Source organism: Strix uralensis, chromosome 26 (assembly GCF_047716275.1).
Source record: "Strix uralensis isolate ZFMK-TIS-50842 chromosome 26, bStrUra1, whole genome shotgun sequence".
Classification (NCBI taxonomy): Eukaryota; Metazoa; Chordata; class Aves; order Strigiformes; family Strigidae; genus Strix; species Strix uralensis.
The window spans coordinates 6,915,723-6,942,429 of NC_133997.1; the positions used below are offsets into that span (position 1 = coordinate 6,915,723).

Here is a 26,707-nt window from a genome sequence, read left to right on the forward strand (position 1 = left end):
TAGGTGCATGTTAGAAACGTGCAGCCGTTTGGAAATTCATCCTCGGGGTTGAAATGCAGTTCTTGGGTATATAAAAGCAGTAAGCCACTCGTGTATACAGAGGATGGATTCTGGCACATGAGGATTCTAGATGGGAGAAATCTCAGATGCTTGACACTAGAAGGATTTGGCATCTCCTAGTTCAAGTGCTTAAACTGGGAGCTCCATCCTCTAGGCTCTAAGCAGTGACTTAGTGGGGATAAAAAGCCTTCAAAATAGTTAAAAGCAGGTTCTAAACCTGATGTCTGTAATTAAGCGGTAAGAACACTTTCTTGTTCTCCCCTTGATGATAAGCAGACACATCTCAAATAGAGACAACCATCACAAAGATCCCAGCTAAAGGAGTTGGTGCTCTGAGACTGTAAAGCCATCTCTGCTTCTGCTTAATATACAAGCTGTAGTATCTATTTATAGAAGGTGAAATGTAAAGCTAATTCTCGTTTGACATATTTAGGCTAGATCCCATTCAGGGTTTGAACTTGGGGAGTAGAACAGAAATACTGGGGGTGAATACTAGATCACTAGAAATTAATAGCTAAATTACCACTGATTTCAATGGGACTTGGGTTTCCTGGTGAGGTTTGAAGTCCAGACTTTGATTCAGAGATTTTCTCCTATCCCTGTTGACTCACAGCTCACAACCATGTGGTCCCAACCATCTGTTTGGTTCTGATTTAAGCCTGAAATACTTGAATTCCATCAGCCTTGGGAAAAGCAAAAAGTAGCACCAGTACTGTCAAATTCCTTCTTCCAAATTCTCTCTGTGTGTCCCAGAAACGTGCGTTGGGAGGGGAGATCCCCCTGTTATCACCCCTAGAGCTTCCAACATGGCAAAGTCAGGCTGATATCGGGGGATACAAACGGGCTACTCTGATCTGTATGTTATTACTTGTTCTTTACCAGCGGAATGTATTTAAGATCTTATGAAAATGCTAAAAGGTGCCCCACCAGTCTGAGGCTGTCTGGCACACTGGTGTGAGATCTCTTTGCTCCAAGATCTCTTTATTCCATGGGAATGCAGCCTGCAGTGGGCGGCAAACTCTACCTAAAGCTAAATATTAGAACATATTAGCAAATATATTAGCAAATATACATATATAAAAGATTAATATCAGCAAGTTCCCTGAAGAGAAGGATGAAAGGACACAGAAAGGACCCGAGCTGTGGATGCTGCTGATCCCCTTCCATCTCAGTCTGGGCTCCTTTAAGCTGTTGCACGTCGGACAGCCAGAAACAGATGCTTCGTAAATCGTTGGTTGTTTTCAAAAGTCTTTTTTTTTTTTGCCAAAGATCCTGCTGGCCAAACTTTGCTATCAAAGACATCTTTACACTCTGATAACCTTCGGATTCTGCCTTTAGACGTTTTTGTACACCCTCGGTCTTCAGTTTTTCCTATTACTGGCAACTGGGCAGGCGCACTGTATTCAAATAAAATCCTTGATATTTCTACTGATGATGCACAGCCAGGATGAATCTGGATAGTGCTGAAGTGAAAAACAATAGAGATAAGCAACAAAACACTCATAACTAAATCGAGCAACTATGGTTGAATACACAAAGGGAACAGCTCTGTGGTGCTTGAACACACTAATATCACTCTTTTTCAGAGCCCAGGCTGGCTAATCAAGCCGGTGAAAGCTATTGTACTAGAAACTTAGCAACAAAAGGTTGTGTGTGGAGGAAGGAAATGGTGTACTCGTGCAGTTATGTATTTCTAAGGGTTTATCAAATCGTCAGAAAGATCAAGCTATCTCTCAGGACCACCGTGTGTCTGCAAAAATACAGGAAGTGCCTTTGCCTGACCTTTATACACAATCAGAAGATTCCTTGGCAGTGCTTGTTTTTGCAGCCTCTTACTCCATCTCAGGAATGCTTTGGAGCACTGGCTTTCCCTGGGGCTTGGGGATAGGTGAGAAACATGAGCAGGCAGGCTGGTAATACATGCGGCATTGAACATATACATTCTGCCAATGAGTTCTGGAGTCCCCTAAAGAGCAAAGAAGACGGAGATGTCCGTTAGGTCAGGCACGGCTCTCGCAGGGAGGCTGCGTGGCCTGGCACGGTGCTGCGACCCCATCGCAGGGGCAGCGGGCCAGGGGCTGCTCCCAGCTCTGCCACCATCCTCGTGCGAGACACTTCACCTCCTCGAGCTTTGGCTACTCTACCACTTTCTCTCTCTCTCTCTCCAAGGACAAAAGGTGGAGCCTAGGTTTCTGATTTAGACACTTCAAAAACTAAATTAGGTCTGATAAACACTGGCTCCAGAATCACAAATATTCTGGAATATATTCTGGTCAATACTGTTTTATAGTGAAAAGGATTGATTGCCTCTACTATGGGGCTGCTTTGTTATCCTTTTTAGCTAAAAGCAATTTAGAGGCAAAGTCCATGCTTTATCTGCAGGTATGAGAGGGGAGGGAGAGAGTGGGACAATGTGATGCCTTAGAGAAGAAAACCACCATTTATTTTGTCACATTTTTTTACATCATCCTCTTCATACAACAGTTTCATTGTAACACTTAATACATTTTTTAAAAAACACTGAGATAGCTTGCAAAATTATATATATTTTAATATCCAAAAGTACATTGCATATATATAGTAGCAAAAGCCCCATTTCCATGGGTAATTTCTTCATACTTAAATTTTGCGATTATTGCAGTAATGTTACTTATAAACATCCCGAAAGCACTAAGACCTAAACAGATTAGCTTGATCTTATTTTTCCATTTTGTTAAATAATGGCATCAGTGCTTCTGTTTAAAGTTATGAGCAAACTACAACGTTCTGGTTTCAGGCTCTCATCCTGCAATCGGAGGCACATGGACCAAATCTTGCACCCACACAGAGTCCCAGAGGTTATGTCTAGACTAGATATTTGTGATCCTGTTAATTGGCTGCCAGTTAATACAAGTTAGCTAATAGGTTGTACATGTAAGTCTCACCCCCTCTATAGACATCTGTTCTATAACACAAATGCTTGTGGTTTACCCTTCTGTTTATGGCACCAAACCGCCATTTGTGGATCATCAAGTTAACATGTGCAAAATTAGAGATGGCTGAGAATTTTTGCACATTTAAAATTTAAATGAAAACCCTTAGTGAAAGTTTTCAGAAAGATGCTATGAGAAATACTTTATTATAATTTCATCTATGAAGCGGTTGAGATCTTTCCAAAGTTCAAGATTTTGGTGAAAACTAATCCCACATATTCAAATAGTTGCTTTAAAATGCTGGTGCGTGTTTTCAATCAGCTTCAATCCAAACACGTTAGCTAAATGGAGTTAATTTGCAGACAACTATGACAGGCTAATGCAAGAAAAAACTCTACTCTAGACAAACCCAGGGAAATCTGAAAGGTTTCTGGCTACTTTGGGGGTCAATTATGGATCCAATTGCAGGATCAAGGCTATCTCCAACAGATACATTACTCATGTCTTATTTTTTATTTTTTTTTTTTAGCAAAAAGTACAAAGATACAGCCCAAATGTACAGATTGAAAAGATGTACAAATTACATTAAAAAAAAAAACAAAAACAACCCACAAACAACTGAGCTGATAGTAAAAAACAAACCTGCATTTGTGACCGAGGTCAACTCGTTTTATTTAATCTTTCTTTTAAAACTGTGAGATATAGGGAAAAATAACTCTGCATAATTTATACAGTAATTTGCCTTCTGATTTGTTGACCCTTTGGATGACGGTCTGACAAACGCACAGCGTTCGCGAATCGGTAGCATTTAGCGATCCCTAAGACTCTGGCAGAGCTCAGGGCCTGCTGTCATTTATTTTACTTCACTTTTGCTTTCAAGGAATGTCTGTGCTTGACATTAGGTTACTTTTTGTTCTGGTTTCTGATGTTTCTGGAGTTAATACATAGTCTAATGAAGTTGTAACACTCTAGAAAAGTTCCTTCAATGCCCTTTACTTCTTAAAATATACATGTACATATATATATATATGAATATATATATATTTAATTTCCAGTTGGGTGAAAATCCTCATCTGCCTTAAAGCTAAGATTCCAGTTGCAGTCCCCTGCAGCCCAACGTCCTCCACTTAATGGTCAAATTGCCTACCCTCTCCACAGCGAGAAAAAACCCCATGTAGTCATCTTTTCCTACGACCCACAGTTGGATCTATGTCTTGTCAAAAGCCTTTGATTTCGTAAAAATTTCTCTCATCAAAAAGCTAATAATCATTCCAGGTAATGGTGAACAATCTTCATAGTCAATTCCTACAGAGGACATAAGCGTTAAAAACCAAAGAAAATGCAGAGTACTGGCCCAAAGAAGCATCCATCTCTCAGTTCAAGACACAAGAGGCAAAGTTACATAAGTAAAAGGTTTGATCCAGGAATAACCAATATCCAGTTTTAATTCTTCCCCAGAAAGGCCACAATTATCCATTGAGGGTCCCCCAAAAAACCATAAAAATCCCAGAAGTAAAGAAAAAGTCCAACCAGACTGATAAAGGCCACTTGAAGATAAAAGCATCTAGTAATAGCTGCCCAAGTGTGGTGATACATGGGCGTTGGGATGGCGAGGGACATTGGGGTTTGGATAAATGTTTCCTGCAGGGGAGGTCCAATAAGGTGAGGCTGCTCCAAAGAAACTGGATGATGTGACAGGCATAGAAGAAGGGTGCGGGGGTACAAAGTTCACCTTCTGCTGGTGGGCATGGTAAGACGGCATGTAGGAGAGATCTGATGGATACTTGTACATTGACGACTCAGTGGGATGAGGCTGAAGAGCCTGGGCAATGCCATGAAAGTCAAATTTGTAGGCATACCTTTTGCCATGCACTTTGGTCATAATGTTCTTATCGTAGTAGTATCGGAGGGCTCGGCTCAGCTTGTCATAATTCATGTTGGGCTTGCTTTTGCGTTCTCCCCAGCGCCGTGCCACTTCATCAGGGTCCGTCATCTTGAATTCCCCATTGGTCCCTTCCCACGTGATACAGCTGGCATTGGAACTGTCCGACAGCAACTCGAGGAGGAACTGCCACAGTTGGATCTGCCCGCTCCCTGCGAGAAGCAAGCCAAAGAGGAAAGGAAATGACATTGTGTTTCCTGCTTAAAAGCAAAGACAAAGGCAGGAAACAGAAGGACTATCTCGATCTTTACTGGGAACTGCTCCTTCAAGCCTCAGAAAGTCTTACGTAGGAATGGATAAACTGTTCCCAGCAAACAAGTTAGTCAACCCTTTGTTCTGTTCGCGGGTTGAGGTCAGATTAGATTTCATAATGGTCGCCTTTGGCCTTAAAATCTTTGGGCTATTCATAAACAGGCTTTTTCCCGAGCACAGTGTTCTGCAGAATCTTTCACTGAATAGTTAACACGGTATGTTTCAACTCTCAGTTGCTTACTGTTTACCATGGATATTGTTTTGGATACCTACAGTTTTCTTTCCAGTTGGTGATCTGAGTTACATAGGATTCCTTCTTCCCCAGACTAGATGACTCCTAGCTTTATTTGGTGTGGTTATACTAATAGTAAAGAGCCTTACGAGGATGTTTTCTTACAAACACTCAGTGTATACAAGTTTGTTTGTTCAAGCAAGATTTACTCCAGGTCTTATTCCCCAAAGTCAGGGATAGTTTTCTGCAGATGATGTGCTAGAGACAGCTATTATGCAGTGACTTTCAGAGATGTTTTGTGCGTTCCATACAGCTAATCCATAGCAGACAGTAAAAAACTAACCTGTACTGCAAATCTGAGAGACCAGCATTTAAGTCCCCTGTAAAACTCTTCTTAGGGGATGCTGGTTTGGGGTAAGAACATTCAGAATGGTGATTTTGTCCTGACAAAGATGATGTTGCATCATTTTCCCCACTTTTTTGGAAGGGTCTTTGCAAAAGCGCTTGTGAGAGCACAGCTACTAAGGTCAACAGTTCTCACAGCCTACCCGAACGGCAGAGGACAAGAGCTCCTCATCCAGTACAGACTGGAGCAGTGGATCAGAAGGAAAGCTAATCCCTTTGATAATGCTGGTCTGAAATTCAAAGATGAACTCACCTGGATTGGCAAGACGGCTACTAGTGGGCCCCAGGATTTGATAGGGATCTAAAAAACATCCAACAAAAGCTATTTTAAAAAATGTTTCATCCAAAAGAAACAACAGTTCACTACTGTTTATCCTATAAACCAGTTGAAATTTTCATTTTCTTTCTTTACTCTTACTGCCTCTTCTCCTAGGGCCTGGAACAGACCTGATGTGTTCCTTATTTCTTTTTTAGCAAACAACCACCAATTATTTATGGAATCCAAAATGGCACAGTGTTTCTGGCATCGGTTTCAGATTTGCCTGCTTTCAAAGTCTGTAATCAGTTTGGACATACCCTACACTTATGTGTCAACTAGAAAACATGAAACGTGAAAGAAAAGAAGTGTGGGATAGTAGAACAGTAACAAATCAGGAGCAAATATGTTTCTCCTAATAAAAGGAGCTAGGCAGCAGATGAGATTTTCAAATCCGCTTGTTAGCAGCTGAGCTTGCTTCCCTTTGAGGTCAATGAAATGGTCACCCAACTCTCCCTTAACGAAGCAAAGAGAGCATTAGACAAACGAGAGTAACAGGAGTTTTGTCACTGGCTCCAACAAGGCTGAGTGTTTCCTGAAAACCCCACAATGCATTTATTAGGAATGAATTCCTTCCCTTTTTGTGGGGCCTCCTCAGCCCTAACCTCTACACTTCTCCTCTGGCTTCTCTCTGGTTTTGGTGATTTGGATCTATAGCATTTGGTCGTGGATTGAATCGATGCCAAAAGAACCAACCCCCTTAAAAAAAAAAAAAAAAAGGGATAGAAAGCAGCTGTGCAAAGCAGAGAAGGTGGTATTTAGCTTTTCAAAGGCCCCTTGGGAAACTAGCAGGAAACACTACTGCTTGCTGCCCAACAGGGTTTGCTTTTCTTATTTGGTTTTCTTTGAGGCAGGGGAAGCCCTGTTGATTCTGTTTGGCGATCCTTCCATTGACCATCCCTGCAGCAGAGGTGAAGAGGTAACGAGCAGACGCTCCGGCGCTGCAGCAGAAACAGCTCCGTGCCCCTAACTGCTTCCTGACACGGCATGTCGTGATGCTTCAGAGGAGACACAACTGATGCCGGGCACTGCACGTGACTCGGCTGAAACAAGGGTGTTTCTTTGACACGGGAAAGGACAATGCAGTAAGATAGAACCAGTTTGGAACAACTGCTGTCACTGCTCAGCCACAGTTGACTCATTATTCTGAGACTTCCCTGTAAGGCTCTGCCTGTTTGTCCTGTGCTCACGGTTGGTGCTGCTCGACACTTCTATTCACCCAATTTAGTACAAATCTAATTACTTAGCAAACGCAGCGGGGACAAAATCAACAGTTACCTGGCTGGGGCCGTTGCTGTTCTGTTGTCTTATTCACATTTTGCGTCCCTGCAACAGGAGGGCCTGTAAAGACAGAGAAAGATCTTATATGTACTAGAACAGGAGAGGAGGAATGACCAGAGAACAAGGCAAATACAAGACACATCGAACAGGAATAACAGCGACTGGGAGGGGAAAATTTTCTATTCCTAAGAGCTGATATTTTTGAAATTGCACTATAAAATTAAGTGATTTCACTAGAAATTAAAAATTTCCCTGTAAAATGAAAATATGCAGATGAAGCCAGGAAAAAAAATATAGATACTTTATTAATTTTCTGTCTTTTATTCCATTTTAATTTATGTTCATGTTTTGAACATGAATTTGATTTTTAAAACATATAAATTCTGACCTACTTCCACGCTGGAACTTTTTTCAATATTTTTTGGAAATGCAAATTCTTTTTTAAAGCAACCTTTTTATGCAAAAACTTTTGGCTTTCTCAAATCAAACATTTTGTTGAAAATATCACAGCCATTTGCATAAATCACATCAACATTAACATCCGTTCCTCCTCTTCATATCATTTCTCATACCTGAAAACTGTAACTCAAAGAATAGTCTTCCCATTTAGAGTGCGCATAGCTCAGAAAGCTGCAAAGCAAAGGAAATATAATCTGACAGCCAGGTTCTGCCACATTTATTTGCACCCGGTAGTAGCCTGTTGAGAGTCAAACGTGCCCATCTTGCACTGCTGCACAGGGAGGTGCCCCAGCAGTGGAAGCAGGGGAGAGTGTGGCTCGGTATCAGCTGGTTCTGTTAGCTAGAATACAGATTTTAGGGGCAGGGAATGGATATTTCTAACGAGATGTCACTCAGAATGTACCGTGAATTGAAGGACACTGTAAAACCAGTAAGAAACAAGAACAGTTGCGTGAGTAGGGCTCATGCAGTCGGGGCCCTATCTGCCTGCTAGATTTTGTGTAGAATCTTCCTTGTGAAAAGGAGTAGGAAACTCTCAGAATCTGCCCAAGCTGTCTGTATCTGTCCCTAAAAAAATTAAACTGGACTACAGGCAGGTGGTTAACACAGAGTCTGTGTTTGTACAGAGGATCTGCTCCTGGCCCCTTAATCAAATCCTGAAAGTATTAGAGATTCATGCTGTCGTCTTCAATACATGATTCAATAATAAATATATTTCTGTCAATTTTTATTTCTTTTCATAACATAATTCTAGCTCTTATCTGGCTGACTATCCCCAAATCTTTCCCCCTTCTGATGCTTGTAACACAAGCCAGCCACGCCCATCTTCTCCCACAGTCTCATTTTGATCTTCCATTGCAGAATTTGTGATTCCCACTGGGACAACTTACTTTTGGTGAGGCCAGAATTCATATTACTGCCCCATCCTGTTCTCCTGACTGCATCATAGGAGGCATCTAATGACAAAAGACAACAGGCACAGAGGGGTTGAAATCAACTCTTCCCAGGAAAAACTTGCAAGAACCTAGCTTTGTACCTTGGTGCCAACTGGCTTGGTAATACGCAGATCTGTTATGTTTCCTCTCCCATACCTCCTGTGCTCCCTTGGCCCTCTCACAAAGGCAGGAGGGTGTAAAGACAGTGGTTGGGAGCAGCTGTTTGGGCAACGCTTGAGCCTGGCACATTCTGATCATGAAGTATAGTCTTTGCTCTCAGTGGAGTTTAGAGTGCGACTCGTCCCATCCAAAAGGAGCCCCACTTTCTCTCATCCCAAGATGACAGAAGACCACACGCAGGAAAGGAGGGTGAGATGAACCCTTTTGTTATTTCACAGAAAATAAATGGTGACTTTAAAACCCAAGGAGGCCAAGGACTTGACACACACAATAAGGAAGCTATTTTAAAGAGGGGGAAAAAGGGAAAAAGCATCCTCTCAAGTGAAACTCAAAATGCCCCTCTGACCACGCCGCTGGAAAGGAGTGAGTACTGCCTCGCGCCCCGTTGGGCTGCACAGCGCAGCGGGGCCGCGCAGCTCCCTGCGGAAACATCCCAGGCACTTGCACATTCCTCCCGGCGCTGGGAAAGCCGCTGCAGCTTTGAAATTACAGCCTTCTAGTTATTGGCATGAAAAGGAAAACAGAGAAGGGACGGGAGAGGGAAGGGGAGGGCAAGAGAGGGAGAGAAAGAGGAGGAGGGAAGAGAGGGGAATGGGGGAAAACAGAGCTCATGTAATCTGTCTGTTTTTATTTTTGTTTTACTTATTTGTTTTTTCCCTTTTTACTAGAAACCACAAACCCCACTGCAAATAGATCAGACTGAAAAACAAACCGCTACGGTTTCAGCCTGGTACAAAGAGTGCGATGGGCCATCTCTGAAAGAGGGAGGCGACAGCCCCAGCCATGCTGTCCCCTCTCCCATGGCCGGGCAGGGAGCAGCAGGGCTGGAAACTGGCTTGCAGCCTGGTGCTGCCAGGGAACCTCATCCCCAAGCTCAGACCTCAGCAGTTGTCATTGTTGTAAATAAGATGCTGCTTGCACGGGTGGCATTTCCCTTGCTGGAAACCCGTCGTGCAAATCCTAACTTCATCTGCGTGCACCCGGAGCTTGGGCTGCTGCTCTATCAGTGACTGAAATCAGGAGAGCAGAGATGAGGTCTGAAGTAACCACTGGCTTTTCCCATGTCCTCTTTGCAGCCAGTCTCTGACTTTCATTTCTCCCCTGGGATATCCTTCAGAAGTATTACAACTTGAGCTATTAGAGCACTGGTTTGGGAAATATTTTGAAAAAAACATAAGAGTTCTGCATTGAGAGAGAAAGGCAAAACCTCAGAAATTTCCACCGATCGAGACGCTAATGTACATTTTGGTTAGCTCAATCAGAAACAGTTTTGCCATTATGTAATGTTAATGGAAATGTCACTTACATGGTGATCCCGTTAAAAAAAAAAGGTAGCCATTAATCTTCCAACAGAAAAATTCTTTTCAAATTGGGGAAAAGATTCCTTTCCAAAAAGTAGCAGAACTCAGTGAAAATTTTCAATTTTCTCTGATTCTTTTGGGTCAAATAATTGACCAAAGTGAATCAGCTGCTACAAATGGGTTGGCTGATTCAGATGCAGCAGCGTGTTTTGAGTAAACAAATAGGCCATCATCTGGATAGATGATCATCCTCCTCCTCCTCCTCCAGATGGAGAAACTTTGGCACCGAGGAGGAGCCTGCTTTGCTCACAGTGTCACAGAAAAAGCGTCAAATGCATCTCCTGAAGGTTTTTCTAACCAGTAAGTGACACTATTGCAAGCAGATGGGCTGACCAGGAGCGTATTGCTACGGCTGCTTGGGCTTCACAGAATCAAGGCTTAGTTCACTGGATAGGTTTGGCTAAGCCTGGTCAAAATGGTCGTTTGAAACCTCTCTGAATGGGTTTCCTTGTAGTGTATGTTTTAGGTTGCTAAACGTCAGCTTGGAAGGACGGTGTGCATGTGACTCAGCCCAGGTTTAATCCAGGTTTAGCGTACCTCAGATGAGTCCCTTTGCCTCAGTTTTCCCTATATAGTACGGATTATAAAGCGTGGGCATATATAGGAGCAGCTGCACTTGTGTTTAGGATGAGACTGAGCTCTGAGTGTGACTTTGCGATGGTAAAAAGGATTAAATATGATAGTTAGCAATACAGGCCTTGCTATTGAAACAATGTGTTCACTCAGCTTGTGCAAGTTTCCAACTCTTTCTCTCCCTCTCCCCCCACCCCCCCAAAAAAAGTCCAAATCCACTAAGCTATTTTTGTTTTGTTTTCACAAAAATCCGTGCAACGTGAAAGAACCACACCAGCCCTCCCAGCTTCCAGGCCCAGACTCCAAAGCTGAACGTGTTTAAAACAAATGGAAAAGGCAGAGCCAGGGAACCTATCCAGAGACTCAAGTTTCTGCAAAAACAATATCGTTCCCAGGACCTGACGCCCAGTGGCTCAAAGAGATCCTACAGAACTGCAGCCAGACGGTTAGTTACAGGGAGAGTCTTATCTGTCATTAAAACCACTTGGATTTTACACCAAAACTTGCCGCACTATGGAAATTCAATTAAAAGACTTGGACTGAGGTCCTCTTCTGGTGTAAATCAGCAAATAGTGACAGTGAAGTTAGGGGCAAATTTATACCAGCTAAGGATCAAGTCCCCCAGTCTGTTTTAGACTTAAAAGGCCCAGTGGAACAACAGTCCTATGACAAATGTGTGTTCAATACAAAATGGAATTAAAGAGCAGAAAATAAATCATAGATGCTTTCAAGAAATGTCATTCTGCAGCTGTCTGGTTTATGTCCAGAAATTCCCCAGAATGAATGTATACTCTATTATGAGTAAGGTAAAGGATATTAATAATGCTTTGCACTTTCACAGCACCTTTCAACTAAGGATCTCACAGCTTTGCAAACATTCACACTCACAACGCGCCTGGGAAGAAGGTTAAATATAATTTTATTTATTTACATGCATAAATGCACTTTCCTCAGGCTTTAGCTGCCTTTTCCAGATGAAGTAGCTTTCTTAGAAATCAGGCTGTGTGGAACAGACTGCGTAGCACTGGTCTCTGCACCCTTTCTAACCTTGGTCTATACTTTCTCACCTCAGACCTCCCTTAGCTCCTACGTCTCCACCCTCTGTGCCATTTGGAAGTTTTCATCCTCTCCTGTACAACTCCCCTTTCAAAGTCTATTGATTCTTCTGGAATTAGATGTAAATCAGAATTAACACAGTAGTGAAACAGTCTGCTAGGCTATGCAGAAGGCTGAGAAAAAGCTTAGAACACGGCAAAATTAGCAAGGTTGAGACTGGGCATTAGGCCGGCTGTCCTGTGAAGTTCAAGAGATGAGCTAAATTATCCAAACCTCTTCAGTTTCTTCTTGTCAGAATGTCTGGTACAACAAAGGAAGGACTTGATGTGGGGAAGAAACAGAGGAGTGCCCACCTTTACAGACATCCCCCCCTCTCATCGCACAGCTCGAGTGTTCCTCACTTCGCTCCTGTTCCCCGTACCTCTGGATCATATTTAGTCTAAAGAGACTAATAGGCTCAAATATTGCTATGGGCTAGGGGGCAGATGGACAGACACATGCAGACTCATTTCCCCAGGAAACCAGGCTTAAAATCCCCAAGCAGATTTCCACATCACAGCGAAGACCATCCCAGATGCCTAAGCAGTCCTCTCAGCTTGAATGCAGCCCAGTGAACAAGCCATTAGGGAATTTGTGTTTAAGATATGATGTATTAGAGAGCAAACCCACTCTGATAAGCTTTAAAAAGGTCTTAATTTTTTTTTTTTTCTTCAAAAATGGTGTTTTATAAATCCAAGAGCTTGGGACAGAGGGGAGAAGCAGGGGGGGTGGATTTCAACTGAACAATAGGTTCACAGTCCCTGTGCTTCCTGAGCTGCTCGGTGAGTGCTGACAGCCCCTTCATCCTGCTCTCTCTGTAGGAGCTTTTTCAGTCAAACCAGATTCAGGCACAATTTCGTGCTACCAGCCTTGATGAGGTTTTCCAGGAGAACGATGGGCACTGGGTCTGTAATATCCTCATTTTTCAGACCTTTTTGTTGTAGGATGGATACAGTGGGGCTGGGTCATTTATGGACTAAATGCTTTATAGGCACTATAGGGGAATCTTACCTGAAAATGCCATCTATGCTGGCATAGTGCCCTTAACTGCAAGCAGGGCTGGGAAGGAGTAGCACGGTGTATTTATTGGATTCATGGTGTCACTGGCGGCCCCAGCAGCTCTTTTCCAGCCAGGCACTACTTTACGAACTGCTGGGGCTCACTGTCAAGGTGCAGAATGACTGGCCTGAACATTAGCTCCCTCTGTCAGACCCGTGGGCAGTGTCATGCCTGGGTTAACACAATAGCCATGGGACCGTGTGTCCCAGTTGAACAGCATCCTGAAACGTAATACTATACATAACCCAGAAGCATCCAAACGCTGAGCTCTGCCTGAGCGAACGCTATTCCCATCACATTTCCCTTGTGAGGAGCCTCGTGGCAGAGCTGAAGGTGGCTTGAAACCTCCCAAGAAGCTTCCGTCTCCTGAGACGGGATTTCTTCCTGGAGTCAGCTTTTGTAGATGTTTGGAGAAGCACACGTGGAGCAAATTTGTGGAGGCATCTAGATTCCCCAGCATGCTGGTGCTAAGCAATAGAAAGAGCCCACCAGTTTCTGCCTACTGGAGGTGATACCTCCAAGGTGATTAGGCAGCCAGAGGATGGAAAGTGGCTTGTTCTTAGTCGTGGGGACAGAGCCAGGAAGAAAATAAAGGTTTCCCAAGTCTCAGGGAATTGTCTGCCCACTTACTAACACTGCCTCTGTTTCCCTTTGAAATGCACTGGCAGCCTCTGACCAAGGCTGTCTTGCTGACCCAGATGAACAGTAACAGCAATGACTGTAGTCATTTAGCCATCGCCTGTTGGATTCCTTACCACAGCATCTTGGGGTGCTTCACAAAAAAAGGTCAGATGACCCCGGTTCACATGATGGAAAAAAGCCCAAACCAGAAATACAGAAGGAACTGCCCGGGAATACCCTGTCTTCTTTGGTTAGGGAGCACAGACACTACATTTCCAGCCAGGACTTGGCCTTGCAGATTTCAATGAGGCAAATCAGGGGAAGGGGACAGAGAAGGTTGCAAATCTGAAGCAGGCTATGGGATCCATGGGATTCTCCATGCAGAACACAGTCTGGTTTTTGCAATGACTCCTTCTGCTTCAGTAGGAAGAAAGGATCCTGGCTTGGTGGCTGGAATTTAAATTAGCTTCTCTAAATGGGGAAAGCAGAACCAGGTGTCCTAGGGGATCCAGACTTGTGATTAATCTAAGTGGTCACTTGGGGTCTATTTTGCGGCAACTACTTTATAGGGAGAGAGAGAAAGGAGGGCATAAGACCTCACCGCTTTTCCTCCCAAAGTGAGGTTGTGTGTGGTGGCACTATTCTGGTATCTTGGAATAGTCCCAATGTAGGCGCATGGGAACAAAAAACACTACTGCTGCAAACCAAACATGTAAGCAAGGTCTGCCAAGCTGCCGAGCGTCCAGCCCTCACACTCCCGTCATTTAACCTCCTGGAGATCGCATTGAAGAGGTGGGGTTGTGTTTAAAGCCAGTTGGAGAGAAGAAACCTAGACTGTGGGTTTCTGGAGGGGCAAGGAAGCCAAAAACACCTCCAACTCCTCCTAGAAACATTAGACACATTGTTTTAAATGATGGCAGCAAACATAAAGGTTGTAGAGTCTGTAAGGTTCTTCCCAGGCCCACTCTGGCTCCAAGTGTACATACTAAATGCTCAGTACATACGGTGCAAAACCTTACAGTGTCAGCAGCAAGAGATTTGCTTAGATATGGGTTTTCTTAGCGCAAAGCTGTGAAGGCTCTGGATGGTCTCATTTTGTCTGTAGGAGCTTCGACGGGGTGTGGCAGAGACGGTGGAACAGGACTAGGAAGCAGAGCAGAGTCTGAGGAGTCCTCTGGCCTTTTCAAATGGCTACAAGAGGTGGTTTATGCAAGTCAGCAATTCGCTTCCCATAACTTTTAGCCCTATGGCACACCCAGATACAAGTTATATGTGTGTCATAACTGCATACACTAAGGCCTGGAAATCTCACCCACAGTATCATTTGTTTTGCAATGAATTACTTTTCAATTTACTATTTCTGCTAATTCAAACAATTACTTAGCACGTATGCCATATGTCATTCACAGCCAGTATTACTATGACTGTTCTCATGATTACGTAAGACTTTCCAGTGCCTTCAAGCACCAAACCCATTTGTTTCTGCTTCAAGACCACAATGCCCTGCTCCTTGTGCTAAAGAATCACCAGTACAGGGATCATATGTGGAATCAAGTAATTCTAAGTCTCTCCACTAAGAGGAAGCAACTAGCTGAGTGCAGAATAATTTCAAAGTAACTTCTACTCTGTCAGACCATTTGATTATTTCACGATTTTAATAAATAAATAAATAAATAGCCTAACATCTCTACATTGCTATTAACTTGTTTTACAGATGAGGAACTGACACAAAAAGCAAAGTCCAGGCTTGGAACAACGTTGGTTTTTGACTTGAAGTCAACTCAAACCAAGTGAGAAGGGTTGGATTTGCGTAAGAAACCTGTTGCAGAACATGTATGTGAAGAACAGGTTTAACCTGGGGAATCTCTGAAAGCAGCTGAGAACCCAGTTATGCATTGTTATCCTCATGGAAATACAAACCAGAGCAATCAAACATTTCTGAGTTAACTCCTATTCTAGATACAGTGTTGGATTAAAGTACCATGACTGAAAATCACTTATTTCCAGGATCAACCAGGATCTGGAGCTTAACACAGTGCATGCACAGAACTAGGATTCAGGATTTTCAAAGGGGACTCATTCAGCTTGCACAGGTAGGGGTGTGCTTAGGGTAGTGCTGGTCCCTTCCGACACAGGTCACTCCAGCCTGAGATCTGTGACCCCTCTCCCTCATTAGACTGAGCCTGGCAGGGTGACATGAAGGAGCTCCTACACGCTGCAGCTCTAGAGCCTGGAGCTCTGCTCCCCCACTCAGAGGAGGGCTCTGGCCTCCAAAATTTGGAGTCACTCCCTGTTTGAGCCATAGGCGACAGCCCCCAGTTGTGCGAGTGTGGCTAGAAAAACATCCCAGAGCCGTGCAGCGGTGGAACTTCCTGATTCACGTCTGAGCTACCCTGTGCAACGCTTACAAAGACACATTATGAAGAAAAGGAGGAAGTAGTGAGAATTTTTTTTTGTTGTTGTTGCTTTTTTTAATAGCAGCAGCAGAAGTCCCAAAGCACAGCGCATGAAGACTGAAGTATGTGTCCTAAGAATCCCTCCCAGAGCCAGCTTTGAGAAGCAGGCACTTTCCAGTCACAATACACGTTACTGAGCCTCGCAGGGCTGCAGACACGAAGATCCATATGCAGACAGGCGTGAGCAAAAATGCAGAGATGCAAATGCATGCTCTGAAAGGTGCGTTTCTGAGCACCCTTCGCACACGTACATACACATTCAGCCAAAACACAGACACGAGTGTGCACAAATACGCAAACAGCACTGTGTGTATTTTACCCCCCAGCACACAGCGGGGTAAAGCCAAACAGTGACCGTGCTTGCAGTTTGCACTTACTGAAAAATAGACAAATGCAGAAGTAAAGAAAAAGAAACGCGTATTCGCAGAGAAAAAAGCCAGACGCAGCAATACGCACATAAGAGAAAAGGGAAGGGAAGACACACATGCGCAGACATTGCAGCTAGCTTTTTTCCAGCGTTTGCCCATTTAACTCATTATCAGAAAACAAATTTACTCTTGTCTTTGGAAACAGCCAAAGCGCTTCCAAGAGCTTTTCAGGGGAGGAACTGCACCCCAGCAAACGTGTAACCCCCACACACATGTGCAATAACATTGCTTGCAGTGCACCCTAGGCAAAAAAATAATAGCTCTTTTGCTGGGAGAAAAGGAAGGATAATGGTTACTTAGAAAGTGCTCCAGACAAGCTGTCAGGTTGAATTCAGAGAACTGGAGTCTACTCTGGGACAGCGCTGGCTCAGGGTGATCCCTTGTGAGTTGGGTTTCCTGCCTGCTACAGCTTAAAGACAACGATTCTTTGTTTCCAGTTTTTCTGGTGAAAAAACACACGCCTGCCTCCGAAGAGGGTCAGGGAGAAAGCAGACAAAACACTAACTCTGGAATTTCAAAGGAAAACAATTAAAAAAAAAAGAAAGAAAAAAAGAAAAATCCAAGAGCGCTAGCTACTGTCTCTCCTGAAATCATAAATCCCTGGTTTGGCCACACAGTCGCAATAAGAGAAGCACCAAAAAAGCCTCCCCTTTTTCTGCTAGAGAGCTAAAAATGGGATATTTCATCACCAGGCACACAAATATCATCGACAAATGTTTTAGCATGTACAGACAATTAAGAGGGCATAAAGCTGCAACTGCTTTTCCTCTGACACAACTAAGACTGGAGGGTTTATAACCTTTGCTGTGAACAAGGGGCTTTACTAACACACTTCAGAGTTTACTGAAACTGGTCAATATTTTTCACGTGACAACCTTTTAGACCTGAAAAATGGCCTTTTTGAGAGAAGAATTTTATGCAGGAATTTGAGACTATCTTCCTGCGGGAACTGTGCTTATGCGACCATGCTGTCTGTGGTCTCTTTGCCCCTCTCTCTCCAGTCCCCAAAAACTTTTCAACCTGTCACACAGAATTGTCACCAAATTTGACAAGCGGGAGAGATGAGTTTTAAAGAGTTCCTACCAAATTAAACGGAACTTCAGGGGAAAGAGGAGAGAGATTGCCACTCTGACAGTGAGAAAAGCAGCTGCACAGACTCATGTTTTGTTAGGTGCCAGGGAATCTGCATGAAAGAGATCTTATTAATGCTCCAACATCAGGAAACTCTTCCCTAGGGGCTCACAATGAACGTGGGTACAAACGCTGTTTGCCAACAAAACACACCCCGCACCCAAACATCCTTATTGTTCACACTAATGCTTCCATAATGTAAACACAAACATGGGATAGCCACAGACTAAATCCTTAAAATTCATCTCCTACATCCATATTCATGTATTCACGTATGAATTTCTTCGCTCTTTGAAAACGCAGGTAGCACATCAGTTTTTCCCGTGTTCTGCTTGAATTCAGGTTGGATTTATGAGTCTTTGGGCTAGTGCTGGTTTACCACTAGTCTAAGCTAGCTGTATTACCTTGGGCTGAGCCTGACGTATGCAGAGGACGGTGCTGGAGGATGAAGACCCATGCTGAATACAGCCTTTTAGTCAAGATCATACATAACCTGTAATCTGGAGGCAAAGAGACGCAAAAAATCGCTCCACTAAATTCTCACGCGTGATGCCTGGGTGTAGCCCTTATCAGCCGAGCCTTCCTTCATCCCACTCTGCCACCTCACTGCACAAATACCCACTTCCCTGCCTATCAGCACATACTACAAAGCACCGCCTACACCACACCAGAAGCTCCTACGTGCCTGCTTACACACGTGTAATTTAAACATCAACATGCCATGATTCCGCCTCTTTGGGAACTGCCAGCGCTATCCTGTGTGGGTTCAAATCCTGCACAGCATTTAGGCTTGTATATTAAACACGTGAGTTATGTAAACCTCAACATACTTAAAAGTACACATGGACTCTAAAAATGTGTTGGATTGAGGCCAGAATGCTCACAACCTTACGGGACACAGCCCTTTGGCCTCCTAAATGTTGTTGTATGTGAACATACTTTCCATTTCCCTATGGAAACCTACTTAAATGACACCATTCTGAAGGCGAGCAATTTAAAATCTCCATGGACTTGGGCAGATAATGTGGTCTCAGATTCTTCTCCCATGTCTCCGGTACCTACAGTAGGTCAGTCATTGCTCCAAACAGTCACGGAAAATGAGACAGACCATCTCTCCAGTGGAGCGCTGGGAGTGGGACACAAATCTTTCCATTCAGCAATGAGAGCAACCTCGTTTCATTTTCCAGAAAATTGTTCTCTAGCCAAAAAATACTGGTGATTTTCATTAGAGCAATTTATTTCTCAAAGGCAGCTGAAGACAATTTGTACCAATGACGCTAAATACCATAGTTTTGAGTGTTTATGAGGCTGAAAAGCAAAGTAGCTCAGGCAACAAGAGTCCTTTGAACACGACAAGGTTTCTACCTATCTGATCTGGGAACATAACGCGTGTGCTTTGCACACCAGCTGTAGAAGTTTACAGTATCTGTTTCTGCTCTGAAAGCAGTTTAACTCTCCTAAAGCAGTGCTACAGGTTCTTCTGTATGCAGAGCTGGCATTGCAGAAGAGAAGTGAGAGGGGCAGAAAATAGAAGGGGAAAAGGGAGTAAAGTCTGCAGCTGCAACCAGCCAAGGCAGTTCTGCCTCCAGAGCCACGGCGCAAAACCCGGTCCTGTGGCAGCAGTGCTGCCCTTCCTTGCCAGCGTGGGCCACGGGCCAAGGGGTGCCCCATGCCCCTGGGTGACACCGTCCTTGCTGTGGCCACAGAGCAGGTCCTGCCATGTCTGCAACAAGGTCGGAAGAGAGTAGAGCCGTATGCTGCATCTGAAACATCTGCATCTGTGTTGCAGCTGTACCTTTTTTTTTTTTTTTTTTTGCCATGTAGGTTCTTTTTTACAGTATGTGGATGGAATACGTTGTGTGAAGCTTAGGGTAAGCGTATGCAAAGAGCATGTACTTCTCCCTGGAATTTGCACAGGAAGGTTGTTTGAATTATCTATGTGATCTTAGAGAAAGTGCAAGAAAAATTACAGGAGTGAAGAAAATCGTATTTTTTTCCTATCTCTGACACGTATTGTACTATTTCATCACCTCCTGCTTTTGAATCCTCAGGGGAAGGTGGTTAGAAAAATTTGTTTGTTTTTATTCACAGGCATAGAGAGAAGAAATATTTACAGGATTAGTAGATTCAAGATGCATTAACATAAAGACAAATGTTTCATCTTTGAGAAGTTAAGGAGACAAGAAAATACTTATAAAAATATCATTATTTTTAACCTGAAATTCCTTTTCCAAAAGAATATCATCATCTTGAAGTGAGCCCATTAAAAAGCCTTAAAAGGAAGCAAGGAAAATCTTGTTGCCTAACAGACTGGACTGAGGCTGAGGAATTCCAAGTCCAGCTTTGTGTTCATCATGAGCTGCTTCTGTGATATTGGACAAGACACTTCACTCTGCCTCTCCAATTCCTTATCTGTCAGCCTGTCATGTTCACATGTCTCTTATCCTGTCACCTTATCTCATGAATAATATTTGGAGCATGAATCAGTTACAGTAGGGTCAGTTTATCCTAGAACAGTATTCAGGCATCAAATGATTGCAGAGGAAATTTATGCATTGTAGGAAGAAATGGAAAAGGAATAGACGGGATTTCAACATTTCTATGCTAGTTCTTAATTTTTATTTGACTGTCCCATGGGTGTGTTTAGTCCTTTATTGACACATGATGAAAGTACCATGTAAAGTTAAAAATGCCTAGCTGACAGAAATCAAACGCAAACTTCTGTCGGCTGCACTAAAGAAACACACTCGAGGGCAGTAAAAATGGAGGGGAGGAACGTGTTTTCCCTCAAATTTCTTTCTGCCTGAGTGACTCTAGGCCCAGCTTGCAAAGATAAAGGGTATAAAATATTCAGAGGAGTGCGACTTTACACAGGGTATTTCTCTTTAATAAAAAAATCGCAGCTTTCTTCCCTTTATTTTTAGCAACCACCTGGCCTGAGACAGAAAGAGGACAGGCTTGGATGTGCGTGGATGTTTATGGGGGAAATTGTGGAGGAACACGTGCATGTGTGTCTGCTTTATTCAAATAGGGGCAAGCCTAGCTTTTATTAATTTTAAATAGATGACTGTTAGCGTCAAAGTAGTCAGTCACAGAAAAGCCTGCACGGCTTTGTCTCTGTAATGTACCACGTTTTATCAGCTAATGCCTGTCTCAAAGAGAGAACAGCATGCCCGGGAACAGACAGCTCAAGTGGATAGTTACATGCTGGACAAAAGAAGCTGCTGTAAAAACCAGCACTGATATTGTGTCCAGGGTCCAAGACAGATGTTGGAGATGAAATGCAGCGTGGTGCAGCGAGAAAGACGTGCTGGCTCTAAGAGCAGTGCTGGTCAATGAAGCAGCCAGACACACCATGAAGCTTGTTAAATGTGTGATGTCAGTTTGCTGTAGCCTTCCAGTGAAATGGGGGGGTTTGTCTCTCTCTCTCTCTCTCTCCCCTCAGCTGCTTAAATAAAAGACTTTCTGCCTTTCCCCAGTATTCTTTGAAATGCAATCTTGTGGCTCATCAGTGAAGCCACTTTCTCCTGAAAGGCATAGAAATGTTTATATATGAGGTGAGGAAACTGTCTCGGCGTGAGAGCAGACTGCTTCTAGGTGGGTTATCTCATATGGCAGACATGAGATTTCACACCTCTCCCAGCAGCTTTTCAAACGGAGGAGCTGAAGACAGTTCAGCGAACGGAACCAATGTTCTTGCAGTCACACAAAGGGAAAGGAAGGCCAAACTCAAGGCTCCTAGTGCTACACAGTAACTTATAGAGCACAGAACCAGATTTTTGGTCTTTAACACCTTATTTATCCTTCAGCAATTCAACTGCCTGACTGTGACTTACTGTCTTATGTAGGTAAGGGATGTGCATCATACCCATCGCACCAACTCTCACGATTTTATCATGACTGAGAATCCAGTTTTTCATTAAAAATAAGAAAAAGGAACAGGACTGTAGCTGCAGAGTAAAACCTGACAAACGTGACTGAAGGATATACAAACAACTCAAAAGCCTGAAGGAGCTTCAGGTGTGTTATTAACTTTTAAAATTCGAGGTTTCTAAGCTCTAGCTACACGATCAGAATTTCTGATAGATTAAAAATTTGGGGTTCTTTGAAAAAGAAAATCAAAATGTTCCAAAAGGAAAGTGTCAGAAAGGCACACTTGGTCCTCCTTGCTAATTGAAACTAGCTGACAGTTTCGTGAGTGGTTTTGGAAGACCTGAGTGGCCTTTATTCAGTAATGGAATTTATTGTGAGAAAATTTCATCCTTTCAACTACAAACTCACTCAGAGAGAAATAGTGTCTCAGCCCTTGCTATATATCTGAGATTTCCAACTGTTTCACATAAAGAACGGAAAATATGCCACCAGTTCATCAGCTCAGTAATACACAAGTGTGACAATGGCAGATATACATTTCATGCCACAGTGTTGGCTGGACAGGTGGAGACGTGATTTTCAGCATGCGGATGGGGCTGCGAATTGTGAATTACTCTATTTTAACCATGCTGGGCATGCATAGCAGATCAGAACATTTTCATGCCAAGGATATTATAAAAGGTCCAGTTTTAACCCAATCAAAAACATCATGAGAACACAGGAAGCCAGGACATTTATAGGCAAAAGACTGACCTTCTTTGGTGGCAAGACGTGAGGAAGCTTCTGTGTGGGATGGAGTATTGTAGACCAGCAGTGAGCTACCTATAATGAAAAGAAAAGAAATTATTGCCCTTTGAATGTACTCTGCCAGTGGGGAACCATGCAGGCAAGTACAAAATGCTGTCACTAGGATCTAAAGACCAAATTTTTCAGACAATTAGGCACACATTTTCTATGATGGATATGAAATTCTTTTAAAAGCTTGGTAGCTGCGTGTCACACATGTGCTACTGTTTCCCCACTTGCCAACCAAAATAAAGACATTTGCTTCCTTCACTGAGCGCCTTGATGTCCTCCGTTGACAACTGATATAAAAGGGTGGAGTAAATTTACACAGGTACAACATCTGTCACAGCAGAGCCTCTAGAAATCATGGCACAGATTGTATCACAGGATAAGCAAGAAGCTTTTCTCTCTCTAGCTGTGATAGAGAAATTTCCTGTTTGAGGAACGTCCAGTAGAAGCGACGTGAATTGCATTGTCAGGATTTGAACATTTTTAGAGTGTCACATGCTTGGTTTTGGGCCAACAGCTGCAAAAAATCTCACTGGTATTCCAGCATCTCCCATGCTTTGTGAAGTTTGAAAGTAGCTTTCTTGCTTCAGAGTGGCCTTTCCATCCAGCCCCACTTGAAACAAAATTATTCAAGAGAAGCACAAAAAAGAGTCATTGTTTTGCACAGTCTATGGTGGAAATGTTCCTTTCTAAGCATTTGACTTTGGTTCTCCTGCAAACTCTTCTGGAAATGGAAGAAGAGGCCCTGTGAGGTCTTGGAAGTCAGCATGTAATACACATTTCATGGTTGTCTAGTTATCTGTGTTTACCCTACATAATCTAGGCTCACCTTTCCTACAGCTCTTTGAAAAAGTTTCCACTGCATTAGGCAGTGACACTTGTAACAAGGCCCAGGACCCTTCTTGGTAGGCACTGACGTGAACTGGAGCAGGGCAGCAATCTCACCATGGATTGGTATGGAGGACAAATGCTTTTACAGACACTTTCTGCTATTCATGTCTACACATCCCTCTAGTCAGTGAGATTCTGTCCCATTTAAGGTACTTGGTCCTAAGCAACACACAGCAAACAGTATAGATTTGTGTATATGCTGTGCTGCCCCTGAGCATCCCCAGATTCTTTGGCAGGGCTAAGAATACCTCTTTTGCAGGTACTATAATACTAACTGATTAGGATCTTGTGACTAAGCCATATGCAGTCTCCACATTCCTCTAATCCACATGATCCCAAATAACACTGACCTCGCTTGCCCCTCAGTAGTATTCACAGTATGTCTCGCTTTCCTGTGAGAGCTGAGGATTAGGCAGTTCACTGCCAGAAGTAATAGCCATTGCAGGTGCTGGATCTCACTAGCCCTGTGTTCCTGTGGTTTTCTTTTCTTCCCCAAATGCAAACAAAGCCAAAGACGTGCACAAGCCAGCATGTACACAGAGGTAGAAGGTGTTGGAAAACAAATCCTACTCGTAGGGAGTGGAGGATGGATGCTACCAGATGCTGCAAGACAGGGGATGTTTCAAAAGACCAGGATGGATAATGTGGTAGACTAGGAGGTAGAGTTCAAAGGGATCCCAAGGGTACCTTGGCTGTGAAAGCTGCAGATAGCCAAAGCAATAGGCTTGAATATTTAGAGAAATTGGCTGGTCTTTTGCTGCTGCTGGAGGAGGAATTGCAACAGCTTTGTCCACCTTATTCATGCTTTCATCAGATGGTTTCTGGCTTTGGCATTTCTTTCTTGAATATCTGTGGGGAAACTCCTGTCCACCACTCTCTCCTTTTCAGGTTATTTGAAGTAGATCCTGAATGCAACGCCCAGCGTAGCTTGCCCCTGCCAGACAGGGAAGTGCTGGGGAATTCAGAAACACAGTTTTCTATGACTAAACAGGCTGCAAATGCCTGGTTGCACTGACTGGCTGAGGAGGTGGGGGTGGGGTGATGAATGGCACTGAACAAGTCTGTATGATCAACCTATAGCTACTTTACCCTAAAAAATGCAGCCCAAGCCACTGGAAGGGGACGGCGCCTCCCCCAGTTTAATTGCTAAAAGTTCTCACCTTTGCCCGACAGTCTGAGGTTTCTGGTGGGAACACCACAGAAAAGGAAATGTGTTTCCTATTAAGGGTTTTCAATGAAGGAGGAAAAGAGAGAAAGCCAGAGACACAGATCAGGACAGAGAGAAGCAGACAGACAGAGGCCAGTCTGCTCCCTCCCTTACTCGTTCTTGGGCAAAACCTTGACTGCAATGGATTTTCGTTTTGTTCTTATCCCCCCTACCCCTCACTGGGTCAGCAACACCTTAGATTAAAAGCAGCTCTTTCTGGAAACACTGGTATTATTAATAAAGTGCAGGGCTATTCTCCTATAATTAATATTAAACATGTTATCTTATGGTTTCCCCTACCTTTTCCTTTCTTCTTTTATTTCCCTTGCATTAATTAAAGAGGAAGATGGAAAAGGACTGAAAAACAGAGCAGGAGAGGTTTTTTCACCATAAAGCCTTCCTTTTCACAAGGCAGCTCATCTTTCTGAGATGCAGGAACATCTTGGTTTCACAATCTTGAAGTCTATTTAATTTGGAAGACTTTTTTAACCTCACCTTCTGAAGGCCATGTGGCCTTCCCTCCACGTCTCCTGGTAGAATCAGGGTTCTGCTGCATTTAGCAGTATAGTTTTGTTTGGCATTAATATATGGCTCAAAACCACAAAGCAGTTTTCTGCTTCTGCTTCTCACCACAGTCTCATTCTTTCCCCTTCAGGCTCTTTTCGTTTGTACACACCACACACAACAGACCCCCCATAACTGAGGAGGAAAAGGATGGGAGGTGACAGTTCAGGCTTCTTTTGATGTTCATCCCAAACATAGCATGAAAACATTCAAATCTCCCTTCCCACTGCCTACTGGCTGACAGGAGAAGATTCACCAGGCAGACTGTGTTTGAAAAAGATACCGGCACAGCAGTCAGTCGGTCTGGAGTCCGAAGGTGCAGGGGGGCGAACGAGAAGAAGAAAAAGACAAGGCATGGCTTCACAATTTTGGAGAGGATAATGGAAGAAACACTTAAAGAAAGATGATTGTTTTGGGAGGATGAACAGTAAGTTCCCTGAAAAAACTACTGGGGGGTGTTTTGAGAGACTCCAAAGGATAGAGTGCGGTGCAGAACTGGGTTCTGAAAGTCTGAAGTCTCCCAAAGATCAGAGACGTCTGAATTCCTGACTGCTTCAGTAGGTTATGGAAACAGGAAACAACTGCACGATTCTGATCCAGACCCAAGTTTTGCCTGAAGACTAAAGGTGCTGTGACATGAGTTTGGTTTAGGCTTCACTATGTTAAATAGGCTCACCTGAACCTTCTATCTCCAAAACTAAGATTGAGCTTTTGTTGAGGTCTTGCAGATGTTACTGGTTTATTTTTCCAATCTGGACTCAGATGTTCCAAAATAACGTACTTCATAGGCAGTTTTAACTCTGATCAGGAGTATAAAACATTGAAAACCTTCTGAGGAAACTAATTTTCATGGGGGCTCCTTGCCTGGCTAACAAACAGGCTCAGAAAGTTCAGATCAGGTTTGTTTCTTGGAAAACAAACACCAAAGTTAAGGATTCAGTAGTCATCACATATCCAACTTAACATCCTGAAAGGACAAACACCTTTCAAGAGAGATGTAATCTAGCCTAGAGATCTGCAATTCCCCAAAGTTATCCTGGGTTTTGTTGCCATCACTTATCCTCCACCCTAAGCAGGAGCAGAGCTGGATGCCTCTGAAACAAACAACCTTGCAAAAGGGGAAAATTAATGAAAAAAGACCATCTCCCTATGGCACTGAGCTCAGAGGCTCGGCACTAAACATCCGCTGGAAATCAGGCTGGAAAAACAATAAGCTCCTTTCGAAGGCGTTACTCCGTGAGGGAGTTAACCAGCAATCCAGAAACCAGACTGTCATTAGGCAGCGCTAGGAACAGCTGCACGGAAAGGAATGCTCTTCAGAGCCTGCCCGACCTCCACTCAGACAGGAGCTTGCTTTAATAAGGACAGCACTTTCATGACGTCTTAGAACAGCCCAAGGGGCTGAACAGAGCAAAATTTATAATCATAGAAGTTGGGGATGGACCGGGATTGAATTCTCCTTTCGTATGCATCCATGTAAAACTGGAATAACTAATTTGTCTGAATCCAGCAAAGTTGCTTCGGTTTTGCACTAGCTTAATAGCACAAAAATCACTGTAGGCATTCCCCTGGCAGAACATTATATTTTTGTGATTACTATTCAGCATGCATTGCAGCAGCATTTCAATGTTGCAACTGCATTAGGACTCCATTGTGCTGGGTCTTGAGAGACATGAGAC

At 43.4% G+C, this 26,707-nt stretch overlaps 1 protein-coding gene and 1 long non-coding RNA gene across 8 annotated transcripts in view; one reads left to right on the top strand and one right to left on the bottom strand.

The window, feature by feature from the left end:
- Positions 1 to 2,481: 2,481 nt before the first annotated feature.
- Positions 2,482 to 26,707, bottom strand: part of FLI1 (Fli-1 proto-oncogene, ETS transcription factor) — a 94,532-nt gene continuing 70,306 nt past the window's right edge. For 4 of the 7 annotated variants that reach the window (XM_074851234.1, XM_074851233.1, XM_074851232.1 and 1 more), the window contains 5 exons: positions 22,325 to 22,393; positions 8,750 to 8,815; positions 7,398 to 7,460; positions 6,057 to 6,104; positions 2,482 to 5,066 (listed from right to left, as the gene is read on the bottom strand). In XM_074851234.1, the coding sequence (XP_074707335.1) occupies positions 4,537 to 5,066; positions 6,057 to 6,104; positions 7,398 to 7,460; positions 8,750 to 8,815; positions 22,325 to 22,393 (776 nt within the window). In that variant the 3' untranslated portion in view covers positions 2,482 to 4,536. The remainder of the gene's footprint in view (positions 5,067 to 6,056; positions 6,105 to 7,397; positions 7,461 to 8,749; positions 8,816 to 22,324; positions 22,394 to 26,707) is intronic. The other 3 variants (XM_074851236.1, XM_074851237.1, XM_074851238.1) reach the window with 3 other exon arrangements.
- Positions 5,073 to 15,679, top strand: LOC141935205 (uncharacterized). Its single transcript, XR_012626507.1, has 2 exons — positions 5,073 to 5,232; positions 15,398 to 15,679. It is a non-coding gene; the product is annotated as an uncharacterized LOC141935205 (long non-coding RNA).